The sequence below is a fragment of the Ursus americanus genome, chromosome 5 (genome assembly GCF_024610735.1).
Source record: "Ursus americanus isolate L20-20 chromosome 5, mUrsAme1.1.p, whole genome shotgun sequence".
NCBI lineage: Eukaryota > Metazoa > Chordata > Mammalia > Carnivora > Ursidae > Ursus > Ursus americanus.
Window position 1 is genome coordinate 46128876 of NC_142131.1, and position 20262 is coordinate 46149137.

Below are 20262 nucleotides of genomic sequence, written 5' to 3' on the forward strand. Positions count from 1 at the left end.
TATAGTACCACATTAAAAACAAAACAAAACAAAACAACAAATGCAAGAAATTAGCTATAAGACAAAGTCTTACACAAGCTGAAGGGCCCCAATCCCCAAATCATCCTCGAACCTTACGTCTTTTCAGGGAATTTGACAAATATTCTTAACAATTACCCCGGAAATTAATGCAATAAAATTCTGAACCTAAGAAAAACAACAACCAAACATAGTATTTTGTACAGTAATGACTTCCTCATATGCAAATTACTTCACAGGTGCATAGCAGGCATTCTCAGGGGAGCATACATTGTTTTGGGACTATTGTCCTCTTTGTTATCACCGCCACTCTAGCTCTAATTCTCATCAGTAATCATGAAGCTGAGAGAAAAGGACCTACATATTTCAACAAGTAATGTATTTGTCCTGCTTCATAAATAAATAGTTAACAAACAGATCAATGGCAGAACTGAAAAAACAGTTTGTCTTAGACAATTCACTTGAAAGTTAAACTAAGTGTACATGGTAAAAGGTCTTCTAAAAATCTAAAAATTAGTATTAAATTATTTTTAGAGGGCAAATGTCTTTGTCTTATTCTTATTTTGTCCACTTCATTCAAAATGAATAAAGTTTGAAATGTAAAACACACATTTTACTTTTTAAAACAAATCACACTGGTTTTTGGAATAAAGTAAAAGATTAGTGTTTTTGTGGTGGGCCATCTAGTACTTCATTTTTTGATTTTTAAGAGTTGCTGAAAGTGAGCTAACTACTCAATGAAAAAATTACTGTGAAACCAGTAATGAGAATGCTACAGCCACTACCTCAAACCTTACTTATGACAACTAAGACTTCAGCCACTCGGAAAATCAGTTGCTTCATATATGTTCTCCATTACTGGGAGGAGAGAGATTCATTTAACCTCACTATAGCCCCTTTTATTTTCATTCTTTTGTCTAATTTTATTTTCATTCATTCACCGTTTTCTTTCTAGGACTATGTGACCAGACCAGATCTTTGAACAATGCACTGGGTTACAGAACAAATTTAAAGCCTGGAATATGATTAATGACTATCCACAAATAAAATCTTATTTCGCTCTCCTTTCTGATAATATGTATTTAATTACTTAATACTCTCTTACTGTATTTGTGTTAAAGTAGTGTTGATTTCTAATTAACATTACCCATAATACGTAAATATGAAACATTTTTATAATTTTATAATTAAAAGTGCCCATAGTAATATTAAGTTATAGGATGTGTGAATTAATAAATAAGGTTATATTAATAAATAAGGTTAAATCTATTAACTCACATTCTCTTGAAACACAAAGCAGCTTAGTAGTGCCGTTGCCTGTTCTGCAGACAGGTCATTGAAAAGGCCATTAAACATCATCTCAGTTAGAAGCAGCTCATCAGCACTAGATCACCACAAGAAAAAGAGAATAACTTTCAAATGTTGTAATATAAAAATACAAAGTGTATACACGCATGCTTAAAATGTAGACAGTTTAATAAAATCTATTACTTGAACATAAAGAGTAATCAATGAGAATGACAAAGATTTATTTAAGAAAATGACACAGGTCTTTATATTTTCCAATATATCAGTAATAAATGTAGAATGGTTATTTCATGTAAAAATCCCATTCTAGGAAACACCAAAATGCAAATCTTTACTGAAATAAAGAACTCTTTCTTAACTCTCAGTACACCAAGAAATGTAGTCATCACCATTTTTCCTCTGGGTCCAAGGATCCATTTGTTTCTAAGGTGTTTAACAATTTATAACACAAAGAGATAATGAAAAACAACTTCATTAGAAATCTTAATTAGAATGTAACCACAGTAGACACACACTGCATTCCCAGTGTTGAAAACGTACATAACCAAGATGGCCAACGGCCTTTAAATGAAAGTCAATGCTGCTCTTCAACTGTTATCTGTGAGTCTGGACAATACCCATGTAGTAAATACATTCCAAATTTCAAATACATCTCCAACAGGTACTAGCTTATTATCACTTGTTTTTCTCCTGCACTTAACATTATCAAAGCATACTATTGACTGCAGATTTCAAATACATCTCTTGTAAAGGCTCTAGCTTATCATTATTTTTGGTTCTTTTTTTGAGTTATCAAAATATACCATTTTTAAAAACTTTCACAAGTTGTAATTTTGTTGAAGAGGGAGGCCATCTTCTTTGCTCTACAACTATACAACATTTTCATATTCAGGTTTATATTATAGAGATTAGAATGATCAACAGAATTTTTTTTTTGATCTCTCCATCTTTTTCTTAACAATTTCCTTGTATTTACAACGGTCTTTAGTATTTGACCACTTAAAAACTATCAAGGACAATCTAGCAAACAAATCATAACAGATAAAAGACTATTGTCACAAGTCCTTTTAGCAAAATGGAATGGTCCAAGTTCTTAGCACAAAACATTATGCAATTCCTGCTTGCCGAACAGAAAGGAAAGTAAAATAAATAAGAATCTTAAAATTTTCTTTTCGTCCTTAGAGAGATATTATTCACCCACTGATTCTTCAGTTTGAGAATTTACCTACAGTCTAAGATTTTGCTACATGATTAATTTCACCATCAACACTGTATCTTCTGATTTGTGTAATAACTGCAAAAAAAAAAATATCTTTCCTTTTTTCCCTTTGCCATCATGGGTGGAAAAGGAAAAACTCTGCTCAACTGTGCTCAATGGAAGCTACAAAAGACTACAAAGATAGTGTTTCTAGAATTCTGTAATCAAGGTTCCACAACGTATCTTACATTTATAAAAGAGCTTAACAGACCCATTTGGTAATTTTGAGGGTGTTACCTCTATTTAAAAAAAAAAAAAAGCAAACTTTTATTTTTTGACTTCTAAAAAAGAATAAAGTCATGAACTATCAATCTTTATAAGTAGTTCTAACTAATCAAAAATAGAGTAAAAAATTAAATCTGGATTCCTGATGGTAAAATGAGAGTCAAGTCAAAGAGGACAATACAAATAAGCCAAGAGTACTTCAAGAACTACGTATTAGCACGTACATGCCACTAAGGTGGGAGGCAGACACGAAACACAGTAATCACAGGACAGTGATCTAACAGGTTACACAAGCAATTACACAAAAAAAGTTGAGGAGCTTAAAATAAGGCGAGAAATTCACAGCAAGTTTCGTAAGATGCAGGAAAAAATACGTAGGAATTAGGATTCGGGGTAGGAGTGAAGGAAAGGTCATGCTAAGAGAAAGAAATGTGTGGGATGTGGCTAGAGAGGAAAGGGCAACAATACGCTAAATTATGGCATTTATTCTAAAAGCAATAGGGAATAACTGAGAGACTTTCACCAAAAGAATGAAATGATAGGATCTGTGCTTTGGAGAGAATACTGTCAAGGCAGTATAAAGGATGGATTATAAAGACTCAAGACAGGAGGCAACAAAAATGAGGGCTTCTGCAGTACTCTAAACACGAATTAATGAAGGCACATTAGTCAGTGGGAAGAGTTAAAAGGGCAGAGAGAGAGGAAACACTCAGGAAGATGGGAAGAGAGAGACAGAGAAGGGAGACGAGCCTAAGAGGACTCCTACGTTTTTGCCATTAGTGTCTGGGTCTTATTCAGCAAGAGACCAGAGGGAGAACCAAATACTGGGGGAAAGGTAACATACTTTCATATGTGATACTGTTCTCTCTCTCTCTCTCTCTCTAGTCTTATTTTAGAATAAAATCAATATTATTCTCCCAAGACTAAATCCAGCTGCAGATATCTGAGAGAAATTTTCTACGTTGTTAAATACCATATAATATTACAAAGAAAAAATTTCAATAACATTTATAAATTCTGGCATATGAATCAGTAAACCAGTGCTGTGGCCTAGCTTTAGATGTGGGTAAATTATTAACCTTACAGTACCTACAATTCTTTTTTTTTTTTTTTTAAAGATTTTATTTATTTAACAGAGAGAGACAGCCAGCGAGAGAGGGAACACGAGCAGGGGGAGTGGGAGAGGAAGAAGCAGGCTCCCAGCAGAGGAGCCTGATGTGGGGCTCGATCCCAGGACTCCAGGATCACGCCCTGAGCCAAAGGCAGACGCTCAACAACTGAGCCACCCAGGCGCCCCACGGTACCTACAATTCTTTAATTACAAAGTAGGAAAGCAGGTTTAAGGAAAACTAGAAGCTGACGTGGCAGATGTAACTTGAACAAATGATATATCTGGCTCACACAGTAACTAAAAAAATAATTTTGAATTAGTCTGTGAACAATTAAAAAACCAAGGGACGTCACTTAAAATTCTGGTTTTTCGGCTTCTCTAAATTGAAAAATCTGTTATCACACTGTTCTGTAATACTTGGGGCTGGGTAGCTGCTGCCCCCTTTTGGTGACCAAGAATTGTTCTAGTTTACCACACAATGTAGACATGAGTTCTTAACATCTGAACTAAACAATAAGAAAAATATGAATAAGTCTTCCCCAGAAATGTCTGAAACCATATACGAGGCCTATAATTCTCCAGCCCCATCCATTAGGGCCATGGTGAAAACACAACAAACTGTTGCAAAAACATCTTTTATGAAATCAATGGGAATAATGGTTATAACTATGGACAAAACAAGAGTATCTTCAGGCTAATGGAAATCACATGGGATCTTGAGCCAGAACCATTCAATAGGCCCTTCCTGAACTTCTGACCCACAGAAACCACCAGAAATAATGAAATGACTGCTGGTTTCAAGTCATTTAGTTTTAAGGCCATTTGTAACATGTCAAAAGATCACCAAAATAGATAATATCTTATATCCAGTTTTATGCCATGGCCTATAATATGCTATGCTGTAATTCCCTGTTTCTTAACCCAAAACTTTATACAACAGGATAATGGTTATTAGAGTAGTTTAAGGTGGGAAAATGTTCAAAATTGTAAAAAAGAATTAAGTATACAAAACTGTGTATAAACTAAGATCACGAATACGTAAAAATACACAATGCAGTAAAATAAAGAAAAAAGGAAATATATCAGAATGCTAATAGCATTTGTATTAAATAGTGGGATGGAAGAGATTTTTTTAATGCTCTTTTTCTAACTTCATCATCAAAAACTGCATTTACTATGGAAGGTATTTTACAAACTTTTAGTTTTTTTATTTTTTAAGATTTTATTTATTCATTTGACAGAGAGAGAGAGAGAAACAGCACAAGGAGGGGGAGTGGCAGGCAGAGGGAGAGAGAGAAGCAGGTTCCCCGCTGAGCAGGGAAACCAATGCGGGGTTCGATCCAAGGACCCTGAGATCATGACCTGAGCCAAAGGCAGACGCTTAACCAAGCCACCCAGGCGCCCCACAAATTTTTTTTTTTTAAATTATGTTCAATTAGCCAGCACATACTACAATACACACTTTTTATTTTTCAGACAGCTTTTGCCAAAAGGTTTAGTCCTTGTATAAAAACAGTATCTCATTTTAAAGTCAGTTTTCTAGAACCAGTTTTTACCTGCTTATCTCACAAGCCACTCGTCCTTTCATCTCTATGACATCAGAAGAAGTAGCGAATCCCAACCTTCTTAAAACACGTTTGCGACATTTGAGCTCATCCATTTGTAGGACAGTTCTTGCTTTCTTTAGTTCTCGCTTTGCAGATTTAATATCTATTGCAATCTAAGGCACATAAAATAATAAGGAAAATTAAACAAAGTAAACAAAATAAAATGAAATTTATTCATGTAATGAAATAAAAAATATATTTTTTAAAGATTTATTTGAGAAAGTGTGTGCACGAGCAGGGGGAGGGGCAGAGAGAGAATCTCAACCAGACTCCCCACTGAGCGTGCAGTCCAACGCAGGTCTTGATCTCATGACCCCAAGACCATGACCCAAGCCAAAATCAAGAGTCAGGCGGTCGGGGCGCCTGGGTAGCGTCTGCCTTCGGCTCAGGGCGTGATCCTGGCATTCCAGGATCGAGTCCCACATCGGGCTCCTCCGCTAGGAGCCTGCTTCTTCCTCTCCCACTCCCCCTGCTTGTGTTCCCTCTCTCGCTGGCTGTCTCTGTCAAATAAATAAATAAAATCTTCAAAAAAAAAAGAGTCAAGCGGTCAACCCACTGAGTCACCCAAGCACGCTAGAAAATATTTTATAAGGATGCCTTACAAGGATACCCGGAGCTTCTTACTTTTGTAGGATATTACACAAGAAGAATGATATATCTGTAGGAATTAAATACCAGCAAAAATGTGAAATATATATAGATATATAAAACACCATTTGAAAAATTTAAGGCAAAGCAGGGATATTTAGGAGTTGTTAAAAGTTTAAGAAGCTGGGGAACACAGCACAGTTCTTGCTTAAATGAGGAGCAAGGAGGAAGGTCTAGAAGAAGGAGTGAGGTGGACAGCCATCAGCTAGATAAGGTAACCTGCTGGAGGCTGAAAAAGTCAGTAGTAAATTAGGATAGGCTCTCCCAGACAAATCTGACAATTAATCATGCTTCCAAGAGCAGCATCAACTCCAGCTTTTCATCCTTAGGAAATGAGGGGGTAGCTTAGAGAACAGGAGAGATGAGGGTTTATGAGTCTTATCTCTTGGCTACCAATATTTCCCTCATGATGTCCTGAAAAGTATTTCTTCTCTTTGCCTTCTAATTGTATCACAAAACTGCCTAAGCTAGAAATGGCTTTAGCCAAGAGAATAGGTCTTTATTCTAAACTTTAAAAGGAAAAAATATTTTTAGGTCATCCTCCAGAATGGATGAGTTTTAAAATTCAGTTAATCAGTAAACACTACATACTTTCCAACTGGGACAAGAATATCCTAGTACAACAGTAAGAAAATAATGAATTACTAAGATTGAGGCTTGAAGTTCAGAAAAATACTGACAAAACAAAATTTTAGCGACTCAGAAGGTGAATTCAAAGACTCCAGAATTTTGCATATGACTTATTAGGCTTCCACTGAGGAGCAGAAATGATAAAGGCAATGACTGTGGTCTGTAATGGATATTTACTGATAGCTAATTATGTACCCTCTTTCTAGTGCTTTATATTATTTCATTTAATTCGTATAGCAATTGTGTAAGGTGGTAACTAATATTAAATGTGAATTTTACCAAGATAAAAATCTGAGAAAGATTACTAAGTTAACTTAGTCAAGATCGGAGCTAGTGGGTAATAAAGATGGGATTCAAAACCACTCTGTCAGCCTTCAGAATCCAATCTCTTACTGGTTATTTATATTGCTATGATAAAATGTGTTGTCATAATGCTATGAGGATAAGAATGCTTTATATGCTAGACAACTCTCTGCTACCTAGCATAATTTATCGGGTCTACTAGAAAAAAAAAAAGTTGTTTTCTAAAGTTTCCTTGACTGAGGATGTCCATATGAGCAGAGCAGAAGACTGCTAAGTACTCAGAGGCATATAAAACTTACCGGTTAGAAGACACCTCACTAGTGAAGAATTTTTTTTTCCTCAGTAATTTTTATTAAAATGTATTTTGGATATATTGAGTTAAATGAAAATATTATTAAAATCAATTTCACCCATTTCTTTTCACTCTTTAAAATGTGGTCTCTTTAGAATTTAAAATTATATACGTGGCTTAAATTATATTTCTGTTAGATGCTGTTTTAGATCTTTTCCTACACATTTTAAAAGAACAGATATACTCATGTCTGTAAAAGCATGGACACACAGTAATAGGAGCTTTTCCCCAACAGAAGTGAGATCAGCTTCCTTTTCTCCTAATAAATCATCTGCAAATACATTTGCAATACATTTTGCAAAGACTACAAGTAAAATGACCTCATTTTTTAAAAGGTTTTTTAAAATTAAAGATATTTATTTATTTGAGAGAGAGAGAGAGAAAGAGAAAGCATGAGTTGGGGAAGAGGCAAAAGGAGAGGGAGAAGCAGATTGCCTGCTGAGCAGGGAGCCCGATGCGGGGCTCGAACCCAGGACCCTGGGATCATGACCTGAGCTGAAGGCAGACGCTTAACTGACTGAGCCGCACAGGTGCCCCAACCTCATTTTTTTTAATGCCCCTGTTGATTTCCATGATATGGATATGTGTAAGTCATACATCTAAATCCCTACTGATGACACACTGAGGTTAGTTTTATATTCATTTGCTTTTTCAGACTATGCTATAAGAACATGTTTGTATCACCTCACTTCGGAGTCCCAATTCCTAGAAGCAGGAAAGCTGGGTCAAAAGGTATGAGTACTTACAATGGTGACAGCTGAGAGATCAGCTTTTTGAAGCCTTCTTAGAGAGCAGGGCTAAGGGATGTGAAATTTATCCTGCAGTCACTAGGAGGCCATAAAAAAACTTGTTTTCTTCCCCCTAAATTGTTAACTCTGTAGTTTTCTCTCATTATAAAATATTTTATAAACACATTACAGACAATTAAGGAGGAAAAAGAAGAAGGAAAAAACACTACTATAATCTCATTGCCCAAATACCACCACTTCAGGTTTTCCTTTTAGTTTTTTTGGCGTATGTTTTTATTTGTGCTAACTCATAATCATAGTCCACATCGATATTAGCATTTAATGCACTCACGCGAGCCTTTTTTCATGTACTGCCGAGTTTTCATAGCAAGTTTATTTAGTCCCACCCTTAGCCACACACTATGGCCTTTTTCCATTATGTCCGAGTATCGGATAATGCCACTCTCTGTGGCTTCATACCACCCTCTCTGTGGATGCTTTCTAGTCACCATTCAACCAAGCTCAAGAGTCTGTGTTCTTGTGATGTGGAACTGTTCAGGATGACTCTCTGGTGGCAACACACAAAGTACATGGACGCAGGGAGGGAGCTGATGGAATGGTCTCGGTGAGAGATGAACAGGCCAGGATCCCAAGTGAGGATCCTTGTACTAGTTACTAAAGCTTTCTGTGTCTCCATTTCCTCATCCTGAGAAGCACCCTCCTGGTGGACCACAGCATGCTGAGGTATATGTTCACTGTCCATGTGGCACAGGGCCCCATCATGTTAGTCCACAGAAAGCCAGAAAGAGTGCTATAAAACTGTGAACTAAAACATACTACTTTGTTAAGCCAAGAAGTTTCCACTCACAAGCGTGTTCAATAAATAGTAGGTATCTACTTTATAAAGAGATCATGTGGGATACGGGAGAGTACAAGTAAGCTAAAATGAAATACCTGACCCTAAGGAGCTTAAAATAACAATTGGTGAAACAGGAAGACATAGGCAGAAAACGTGCCATGCGATAAAACCTGAAAAAGCGTAATAGCAAGGAGCTTTCAGTTTCAAGGAGAAAGTGACACTTCTATACAGTACAAAAGATTCTAGTTGAAGAAAAGTGGACAGTGGAAAGGAATGTGTTCACTTCAAAAAGCTTTTCCTAAATTTATTATTCACAATGGCTCCAAGAATGCTTTTCTGGTTAGAGACTATAGCTAATTACCCTAAAAAGCTAAACTATTACAACTTCATACCACTAGGAAGGCTATAATAAAAAACACAGACAATAATAAGCATTGGTGAGAATATGGAAAAATAAGAATTTTCATAAATCGCTGGTAAGAATGTAAAGTGCTACAGCCACTTTGGAAAAAACTTGGCAGTTTCTCAAAGGTTAAACACAGACTTACTATATGACCCAGCAATTCTACCCAATTCCATCCAAGAGAAATGAAAACATATCCACACAAAAACTTGTACATAAATGCTGGTAGCAGAGTTATTCCTAACAGCCAAAAAGTGGAAAAACCCCAAATGTCTATCAACTGATGAACTGTTAAACAAAATGTGGCATATCCATATAGTGGAATATTTTTCAGCCACAAAAAGGAATAAGTACTAATTCATGCTACAACACGCACGAACCTTGAAGACATTATGCTAAGTGGAAAGAACAGATATAAAAGGCCACATACTGCAGGATTTTATTTTTAAATAAAATAAGCAATAAGCAAAGAATAAGAATAAGAATAAGCAAAACCATCGAGGCAGAAAGTAGATTTATAGTTGCCAGGCTCTGGAAGATTGGGGAAATACAAAGTGACTGCTAACTGGCACGAGGTTTCTTTTTAGGGTGATGGAAACATTCTGGAATTGGAAAGTGGTATGGTTGCAGTTATCTGTGAATATGCTACAAACCATTGAATTGTACGCTTTAAAAGGGTGAATCTAATGCTACATGAATTATATTACATTAAAAAAACTGAAGAAAACCCATTAAATAACAAATTATAGTAAAATGATTTTTATCTCATCTTGCTGATAAGAATTAATGGTCTCCTTAAAAGATAGGTAGATAATTCTCTGTTTTAGCTGATGAAACCAAGAGGAAAGGAAAATTTAAAAAAAAGTATTCATTAATTTATAGTGACATTCACAGAATTTTATGATAAAAAATAAGTTTCTGCCATACCTGTGCTTTTTTTTCACAAAGTGTATACACAGTTTCCAAATTTGGATCATTGTGAAGTGGATGAGAATACATTCTATGCTCAAAAGCCTCCACTTTCTGGATGACTTTTTTCAGCCCTTGATCTTGAATGCCCATGTCATCAATAGGGTCTAATAAAGGAACACCATCAGGAAAACGTTTCTGAACTTCCTAAAACAAAAAATTTAAAATTAATTTTTTCATTTGATAGACAAGACTAGTTAAGACTAAATAAATATTTCCTTCTATGTTTTTCTATGCACAAAGACAGAAACATGCTACTTAAAAATGCACTTAAATTGGAGTGTACTTTTCCATTGCATATGTTTTTGAAAATTCCTTCTGAATTGCTGTACTATGATTTATTGATACAGGGATGTGTTAAATTTATTAATAATTCTAGTATTTAGAACTCACCAATTCTGAAAGTGGCACAATTTACTGATAAACACATTATTGTATATTTAGGTTGTTGTAACATCTTACTGTTATAAATAATCCGGTGTTAAACAACCCAAGCGTAAACTGTTTTCAATTTTCTCATGATTTCCTTGGGGCTGATTCCTAGAGGTGCACTACTGAGTTGAAAGACATTAAATTTTTGAAGGGTCCAGATCCCTATCAATAGGCCTTAAAGGTAAAATAGGATTTGGTGAGTTAGGGATTTAAAAAAAAAAAGAAAGGTTACCCACATAAAGATTCTGTAAAACTGTCAAGAGAATTCTTCAATTCAGGAAGCCTGCCTATGGACCACAGCTTATTCCTACTCTAACGAAAGCATCCTGCTTATCTTTGTTTTCTCAAATTCCAGTATAGAGCCTTTGCTGCATAGTAAATATCAATCCAAGTATTTGTTGACTAAATAAATGACAAAATTCCTTTTTCTTCCCCTACTGGAAAATAAAATTCCAGAATGACATAAATTTTTCCTACTGAGAATTAAACTATTTCATTAATTTATTAACTACACTAAAAAACGTTTAAAAGTCCTGGCATATGATTTTATACATAAAAATTTTAATACCTCCTAGTTATTTTCACTCAACAAACAAAGCAAAACAAATTTTGCATGTAACAGTAGCCATGTTTTCCTCTGTGAGATCTCCTTTAGCAACTCACTTTGCTGGTATATTCAAGGAGTGGACAATCTACACAAAGATTTCCTATTATCTTTTATTAAAAAAAACTGCCACGGATAGCAGTGTTTACAGTTTTTTTTTAAAGAAAGCAATACACTTTAAAGCATTTAAGTTGTCTTGCTATAAATCCTATTTATATTTAAATTTATAAAATTAACACACGTACCTGTATTGATTTTAAAACACTCTGTCTGTTATCCACTGGTCGAAGGTCTTTAGGAATGTAAAGCCTAACACTGCTGATGGCAGACAGGAGGTGTACCAAAACTGGAACAACCTGCCAAGCAAGAGTTACAGAACACTACAATTAAAACTGCACATTTTCAAACTCTGCCATTCCCTAAATTTAGCTTGAATCCTTAAAACAAAGCTGCATTAACAATCTGTGACACACATAACAGTTGATAATAATCATTGTGGAAGCTTGTATCTTATCAGAAGCTATATTTCAAAAGTAAAAACTAATTAAACCTCTAAATAACAGGCAAATAAATGGTACCTAAACATAAGTTACTCCCGCAATACAGATCTCATTTGCACATCCTCCTGTATTGGCACTTCTTGAATACCTTGAAGTACAATAGCACTACAGGGGAAGGAAAGACTCCTGCGTAGCTTTAGATGCCCAAGTAAGGTTCACGTAAGCTCTGGATGGGCCAGAATGAGAACAGATGAAAAGAAGTATTCCAACCAGAGGAAACAGTATACTCCATGAGACATAATTATCTTCAAACTAACTTCACGCTTTCTCCTGACAAGAACACCCTTGCCTCATCATCAAATACGACATTTTACTTCCTTTAAATTTAGAGGTGTTCTGTACACTGAGAAGTTAACACTTTCAAAGGTCCAAATTCATCCGTGTATTGGTCTCTCATGGCTACCTTTACTGTGATTACTACTGAAAAAATGACTATCACTGGCCTGCCGGTAACAAATATATTCCTAGTGTTTTACTGAATAAAACGGTATAACAGCTGAGCAGTTTCCAGAGTCACGACTGCTTGGGTCTGAAGTCAGTGTTCTGCTAGTTTTGTGACTTTGAGGAAGTCTCCTCATCTTTTTAAGCTTCGTTCTCCCCATTTAAAAATGGAGATGAAATGATATCTATCTTATTAAACTGCTGTGAGAATTACATGAAACAATGCATGTAAAATACTTTAAAATAGTGCCTTACCACCTTTAAAAATGTTATTTTGTATAATAAGCAAAATTAAATGTCAACAAATCTGTATATACCAAAACTAAAATATTAGCACATATCATTCTCAAATACCAAAGAGAAAAGGTATTTGTTAAGTGTTAATAAGTGAAAAAGATGAAGAATGAAAAAACAGAGAAAGCCATTTAAACGGGACAACTACAACTTCCTATTTGAAAACGACCAAAAAAATAATAATATAATAAACTGTCCATTTTATTTTCTCAATTGTTACTAGTTTGCCATATGTGCCTTTTCTCTTTCCAGATAAGATTTTGGGATTTTTGGAGGGAGTGTTTTTCTTTCTTTCTGCCTTCCTTGTTCCTCCTATTTTAACCATTTGAAATTCATTTGCGGATAACATGTCACTTCATCTTACCAGCAAATACTTCATCATGTATCTTCTAAGAACAAACACATTCTCCTGCATAGCCACATTATATCATAAAAATTTAACAATAATACATTGTCATCTAATATACAGTTCATATTCAAACTTCCCCAACTGGCTCACTAATGTCCTTCACAGATACCACCACCACCAACACCACCACTTTCAGATCGAGGCTCCAACCAACAATCATTTACTGCATTTAGCTGTCAGGTCTCTTCCATCTTTTTAAATCCAGAATACTCCCCACCTTTTTTGTTTTTATGGGACTGACATTTTCATATAATTTCTAAGTTAAAAGGTACAAGAATAGAACAAAGAGCTCCTATGTACCTTTATTCAGATTCACCAATTATTACATTTGTCCCATGTGCCTTATCATTCTCTCTCCACAAACACACACCACATCCACAGTACGAGTATTAAAAGAGGGAAATTTAACGCTGATACAATATTATCTATAGTCCATATTAAAATTTCACCTACTTCCCCAATAATGTCTTTTATACCACCCTCCTCCTCTCCCACCACTCTATGCATCCAAACTAGGACTATGAATTAAATTTAGTTGTAATAATTCTTTATTCTACTTTAATCTGGAACAGTTCCTCAGTTTCTCTGTGCTCCTCAGGATACTGACATTTTTGAACGGGGTACTTATTTGGTAGAATGCCTCTGAATTTGAGTTTGTCTCATTATAAGGAATCATCAGGTTCAGGGTATGCATTTTTGGCACAGGTGATGTTTTTCTGTTCTTCCCATCCATTGATCAACATTATTGGTGATACTAACTTTCATCACTCAATTCAGATGGTTATCTCTAGCATTCTCTCCTGTAAACTTACTACTTTCCCCTTTACAATTAATAAGAAACTTATGAGAAGATTCATACTTTGTAAATATCCCATTCCTCACTAAACTTTCAACTCACTAGTCTTAGGATCTATGGATTTTTCTTGCCGGAGTCCATTTGTGGTAGTCGCCTAATGGTGACTTTTCTAACAAATTTATTCTTTCTATATTTTATCTATCTACCTACCTACCTACCTACATACCTACCAACCTACCCAAGTATGGATTTGTGGATGCTTACTTTCATTGGATCATAATTCTTTAATATAACCTTTATTCTTAAACTGTCAAATTCATTTTTAAATAAGACACTATGAGGGCTGAACTGGCTCTTTGAACCACCAGTTTGTGACCCATGCAAAATTCTAGATGCACTATTTGAATGGAAAGAGAACACTGAAGTGAATGTACATAATCCAAAAATGGCAGAAAAACTCAAAATAATTCACTTAGCTTTAGACAGGAAGTATATGCTTTATGTACCTGAAGTTGAATTCATTTAGCACAAGTATTTGAGAATTTCCTTGAAAACAAAATAAACACCATTTAGTGAAGACTTGATTCAGAAGAAAGATAGAAACTGCTCAATTTCTAACACTGTTTCCCATAATAAACACTATCCAAAAATGGTCAACTCTCACATTAATGACAAGAAAGACACTACAAAAGTCCTCCAACAAATGTCTCCGTAAGTACAAGGAAGGGAAGATCCTACGACTTAAGTTTTGTAAATAAGAAGTTAAATGCTTAAAAACCAACTGAATAGTTCTCATAAAATGATAAATCTCTACACACAGAGATTTAAAAACATAATATTTGCATAGTATAGTTCACTCGACTTTCTAACCCTAATAACCTTATAAAGTAAGTTAGAATTCAGGCTCATCATGACACAAGATTGGTTTATATAAATCCAAATAATCATGTGGGTAAGTACTGCAAACCTGTTAGAATACCAATAACAGGAATAGACCTTTTCAAGTTTGCCATAAATCAACTTCCCCTTTTAAGATAAGCAAATGATAAGGTAGATAATAGGAAAAGTCCATAAGTTAAAGTGAATATGTTCTAAATAAGTTTCAGGCAGTGTCATTTCTTCAAATCAAGGCTATTAACTAAAATATGATTTTTGAATTTTTTCATCCAGACAAGATATTTTTTGAACCAACTACATTTTAATCAAGTCCAGGCAAAGTTATTTAAACTGATGTGTTTTATTAAATTTTAGATTTTTAAAAATATTAAATGTGTGTCTTGATCTAATTTTCTTTCCAACTCTGGAAATTAACTAAAAGCTTGAAGCAATCTAAGAAGCATTTAAAAAGCTAAATTTGGTATCACACACACTCCAAGTTAAAGGAAAGAAAAGGACTGTGGAAATCCCATTACCTCCTCATATCTCATGCAAAGGAAGTCTGGTTCAAACATACCCAGGCTACATAACAACTGCAGTTGAGAGATGAAATTTCCTTATAAATTATCTATGGAATGATTTCCCTGTGTCCAGAATTCCTATTTAAGATATTAATTTATAGGGGCGCCTGGGTGGCACAGCGGTTAAGCGTCTGCCTTCGGCTCAGGGCGTGATCTCGGCGTTCTGGGATCGAGCCCCACAGCAGGCTCCTCTGCTGGGAGCCTGCTTCTTCCTCTCCCACTCCCCCTGCTGTGTTCCCTCTCTCACTGGCTCTCTATCTCTGTCAAATAAATAAAATCTTAAAAAAAAAAAGATGTTAATTTATAAAAGCGAACAATACATACATATTCCATCTCTTAAGATACAGTCCTTCTCTGGGACACCTGGGTGGCTCAGTCAGTGAAGCGTCTCCCTTCGGCTCAGGTTACGATCCCGGGGTCCTGGGATGGAGTCCTGCATTGGGCTCCCTGCTGGGCGGGGAGTCTGCTTCTCCCTCTCCCACTGTCTCTCCTCTGGCTTGTCCCCACCCCCATCTCTCAAATAAATAAATAAAATCTTAAACAACAACAACAACAAAGATATAGTCCTTCTCTTTGTTCTATCTTTATCATTCAATCACATATAACAGAACTTAGAGTTCTTTTAAATAAGGGACATTTCGAGGTGCCTGGGTGGCTGAGTCTGTTGGGTGTCTGATTCCTGGTTTTGGCTTGGGTCATGATCTCAGGGTCCTGAGATCGAGCCCCGCAGTGGGCTCCATGCTCAACAGGGAGCCTGCTTAAGATTCTCCCTCCGTCTGTCCCTCCTCCCACTCATTTTCTCTCTCTCTCTTTCTCGCTCTCAAATAAATAATCTTTAAAAAAACAAAAGCAAAGAAAGGGATGTTTCATGCTCTGTGCATGTTCTTGCATTGCTCGGAAAGCAATTTTTGTCTGAAAATATTCCTACAAGTCAGGTGAATTTCTCAACACTTCTTTTATAAAACCTTTACTGATCTTGCCTCTCAAACACACTCTACCCCAGTTAGAGGGTGCATTTTTGATGTTCACCAACTCGAGCACAAAATATTCCCCCCATTAAGCTGTCAGCCCCTTGAGACCAGAGACGAGATGATATATGTACTTTATGCTAACACACCTCCCGTCAATTCCCTGAAATAAACTGAATTAAAAAATGTTAAACATCAATTATACTTCAATTAAAAAAAATGCTACAGAAGACATAGTTTGTCTAGGATCCAGTGATATCTACCCTGCAGAGGCTATTAAACTGAGACAAAATATGATTAAGTACTACAAAGCTTCTTAGTATCTTTAAGTAAAACAGGCACAGCTGCTAGGCTTACTAAAATCTGGGCCTAAAAGCGAGACAGACAACAAACAGTTTTCCTTAAAATGCTAACTCTAATGAATTAGTCATTAGAACGTTTTCTTGGAAGAATCTAAGTGTTCACTGTGAAAGAATGCCACAACTTATCATCAATGTCTGCCATAAGAGAAAAAGAATGTTGGCGCGTGTGCCACATATTTGCCATTCCAAGTTGCAATAACTTCAAAGGTCCCTTTGAATACAATGACTACTTGCTAAATTGTGGGAGTTTTACTCTCATTTACAGTTAAGCAGTCAATTGTAAAATAAACACTACAGAAAAAAAATTATACAAGTTTCACTGGTGCTGGAATTCTATAGAACAAATTTTAAGATTAAGGAATAGAAACCAAACACTAGCTGGGATTAGAAGTAAAATAATTATACTTTTAATTATTATTTTAAAACATTTAATAATGAACAGTCTCCTTAAATACTGTCTATTCTGAATTTCACTGTCATCTGAACTAACCCAAAGCAAGAGCCTCTGATTCTGCAGTGGCAGATTTTAATTTCGATATATCAAAGGTTATTTTAACATACATCATCACAATGACATTTCCTAAAAAATCTAGGGAATACACCACACATTTAAAACAATGTTTTAAAATAACAAAATTCTAGTATATTAGCCTTCAAATACATAGGTGGAATCTCAATAGTGAGATTTTACCTATAATTAATTATTTAAAAAAAACAGTGGAGGGGGATGTTTAAGAAATACAGGTATCTCATGTAGCAAACTGAATGTTTTGCATTTAAATGAAAGCACAGGTAAATTGAGGAGCTTGGGAAGATGGCAGAGTAAGAGGATCGTGAGCTCAGGTCCTCCCACAGATACATCAGGACTACAACTACATACAGTGCAATTCACTCTGAAAAGGGCACAAAGACTAGCATAAAAGCTTTTCCACAATAAAGATATAGAGAAAAAGCCATATTGAGAAGTGTAGAAGGGGCAGAGACATGGCTGGGAACCAAACCTGTCAGCAGGGTGACCCCCCAAAAGGAGTGTTATCTCAGCCACACAGTTCCACCCTGAAGACTGAGAGGATCAAATCCCACATTAGGCACCCCTGCCCTGGGGACATGCATCAGGAAGACAAGCCCCCTTTTAACATCTAGCTTTGAAAATCAGGGAAACTTAACTCCAAGAGCGTTGGAGGGCTACACGAACCTCAGAGCCCTGCTGACTAAAGATGGCACAAATAAAGGATATACTGTACTCAAGGACTGGATGAATTAATACCATTAAAATGTCTATACCACTCGGGGCATCTGGGTGGCTCAGTTAGTTAAATGTCTGCCTTCGGCTCAGGTCATGATCCTGGAGTCCTGGTATGGAGCCCTGCATGGGGCTCCCTCCTCAGAGGGGGATCTGCTTCTCCCTCTCCCTCTGCCCCTCCCCCTGCTTGGGCTCTCTCAAATAAATAAATAAAATCTTAAAAAAAAAAAAAAGGGGGTATATCACCCAAAGCAATCTACAGATTTAATGCAATCCTCATCAAAATACATATTTTGATACAAAGAACCTTGTTCTTTCATACAAAGAACTAAATCACATAATCTTAAATTTGTGTAGAATCACAAAGATCTTGATGCAGAATCATCAAGCCAAACAGCCAAAGCAATTGAGAAAGAAGAAAAAAGCTGGAGCTCAACACAATTCCAGATTTCAAATTATACTACAAAGTTATAATAATCAAACAGTATGGTACTGGCACAAAAGCAGATCAATGGAACAGAACAGAGAGCCCGGAAATAAGCCCACCATTATATGGTCAATTAATCTAAGAAAAATGAGGTAATAAGAATGTACAACGTGGAAGAGAGTCTAAGCGACAAACGGTGCTAAGAAAACCGGACAGTCACATGCATTAATAAACTGGACTACTTTCCTATACCATTAAAAAAAAAAGGATTAAAGACCTAAATATAAGACCTGAAACCATAAAACCCCTATAAGAAGGAGAGTTTCAGTGGCTCAGTTGGTTAAGTGTCCAACTCCTGGTTTCAGCTCAGGTCATGAGATGGAGCCCCATGTCGGACTTTGTGCTGGGAGTGGAGCCTGCTTAAGATCCTTTCCCTTTCTCTTTCTCTCCTTCTGTGCCTCCCTCGCCCCAACTCACACTCTCTCTATAAACAAAACAAAAACAACAATATAAAAACAACTCCTAAAAGTAAACAACTCCTAAAGGTAGTACTGCCTTAGCAATATTTTTTTTGGATCAGGATTTTTAGGCAAGGGCAACAAAAACAAAAATAAACAAAAGGTTCTACATCAAACTTAAACTTTTGCAGCAAAGGAAACCATCCGCAAAATGAGAAAGCAACCTACTTGATGGGAGAAGATATCTGCAAATGATATACCCAATAAAAGGTTAATTAAAAAAAAAACTCATAAAACTAAACACACACACTAAATCTGACTAAAAAATAGGCAGAGGACCTGAAGAGACATTCTTCCAAAGAAGATATTCAGATAGCTGACACACACATGAAAAGATGCTCAGTATCACTAATCGTCAGGGAAATGCAAACCACAATGAAGTATCACCACCCACCTGTCGGAATGGCTAGTATCAAAAAGTTAAGAAGTAAGTGTTGGTAAGGATGTGGAGAAAAGGGAACCCTCATGCACTGTTGGTGAGTATGTAAATGAGTACAGCCACTGTGGAAAACAGTGTGGCAGCTCCTCAAAAAATTAGCAATAGAAACATCATATGATCCAATAATTCCACTTCTGGAATTACTATTATTCTAAAAAAATGAACACACTAATCTGAAAAGATACATGCACCCCTATGTTTATACACAACATTATACATTATGCATTATATACAACAGCCAAGACAAAAAAGCAATCTAACCGTCCATTAACAGATGAATAAAGATGTGTTATACACACACACACACACACACACACTATCACACACAAAAAAGAATGAAATCTTGTTGTGTGCAACAACATGGATGGATGTGCAATATGGTTATTATGTTGAGTGAAATAAGTCAAAGATAAATATCTCATGATTTCACTTATATGTGAAATCTAAAAAACAAAAGAAACAAAAAAACCAAAAACACATTAAAAAATACAGAGAACAAACTGGTGGTTGCCTGAGGTGAGGTGGGTGAAGTGACAGAAGCAAGATGTGAAGGGGATTAAGAGATACACGCTTCTAGTTATGAAATAAGTAAGTCACAGGGATGACAAGTACAACATAGGGAATATAGCCAATAATGTTGTAATAACTTTGTACGGTGACAGATGGCGGCAACACTTATTGTGGTGAGCATTTCTAACACATATAAATGTTGAGTCACTCCGATTAATATGTCAACTACACTTAACCTAAAATTGTTAAAAGCACATGGGAATTAAACGGTTTCAACTAAGGAAACTTACGCAGGATTTTTAATTCTCAAATTACTGCTTCAATATTTCATAGAAATATAATGAACAGCGTGGATGAAGTAAAACTGTAAAGTTATTTCATCA

General features: G+C 35.8%; 1 protein-coding gene across 4 annotated transcripts in view; it reads right to left on the reverse strand.

Moving 5' to 3' along the window:
* Window positions 1-20262, reverse strand: part of MTREX (Mtr4 exosome RNA helicase) — a 93263-nt gene that overhangs the window by 11969 nt on the left and 61032 nt on the right. For all 4 annotated transcript variants that reach the window (XM_045794332.2, XM_087862145.1, XM_045794333.2 and 1 more), the window contains 4 exons: window positions 11701-11811; window positions 10378-10566; window positions 5477-5640; window positions 1297-1402 (listed from right to left, as the gene is read on the reverse strand). In XM_045794332.2, coding sequence (XP_045650288.2) covers window positions 1297-1402; window positions 5477-5640; window positions 10378-10566; window positions 11701-11811 — 570 coding nt within the window. The remainder of the gene's footprint in view (window positions 1-1296; window positions 1403-5476; window positions 5641-10377; window positions 10567-11700; window positions 11812-20262) is intronic.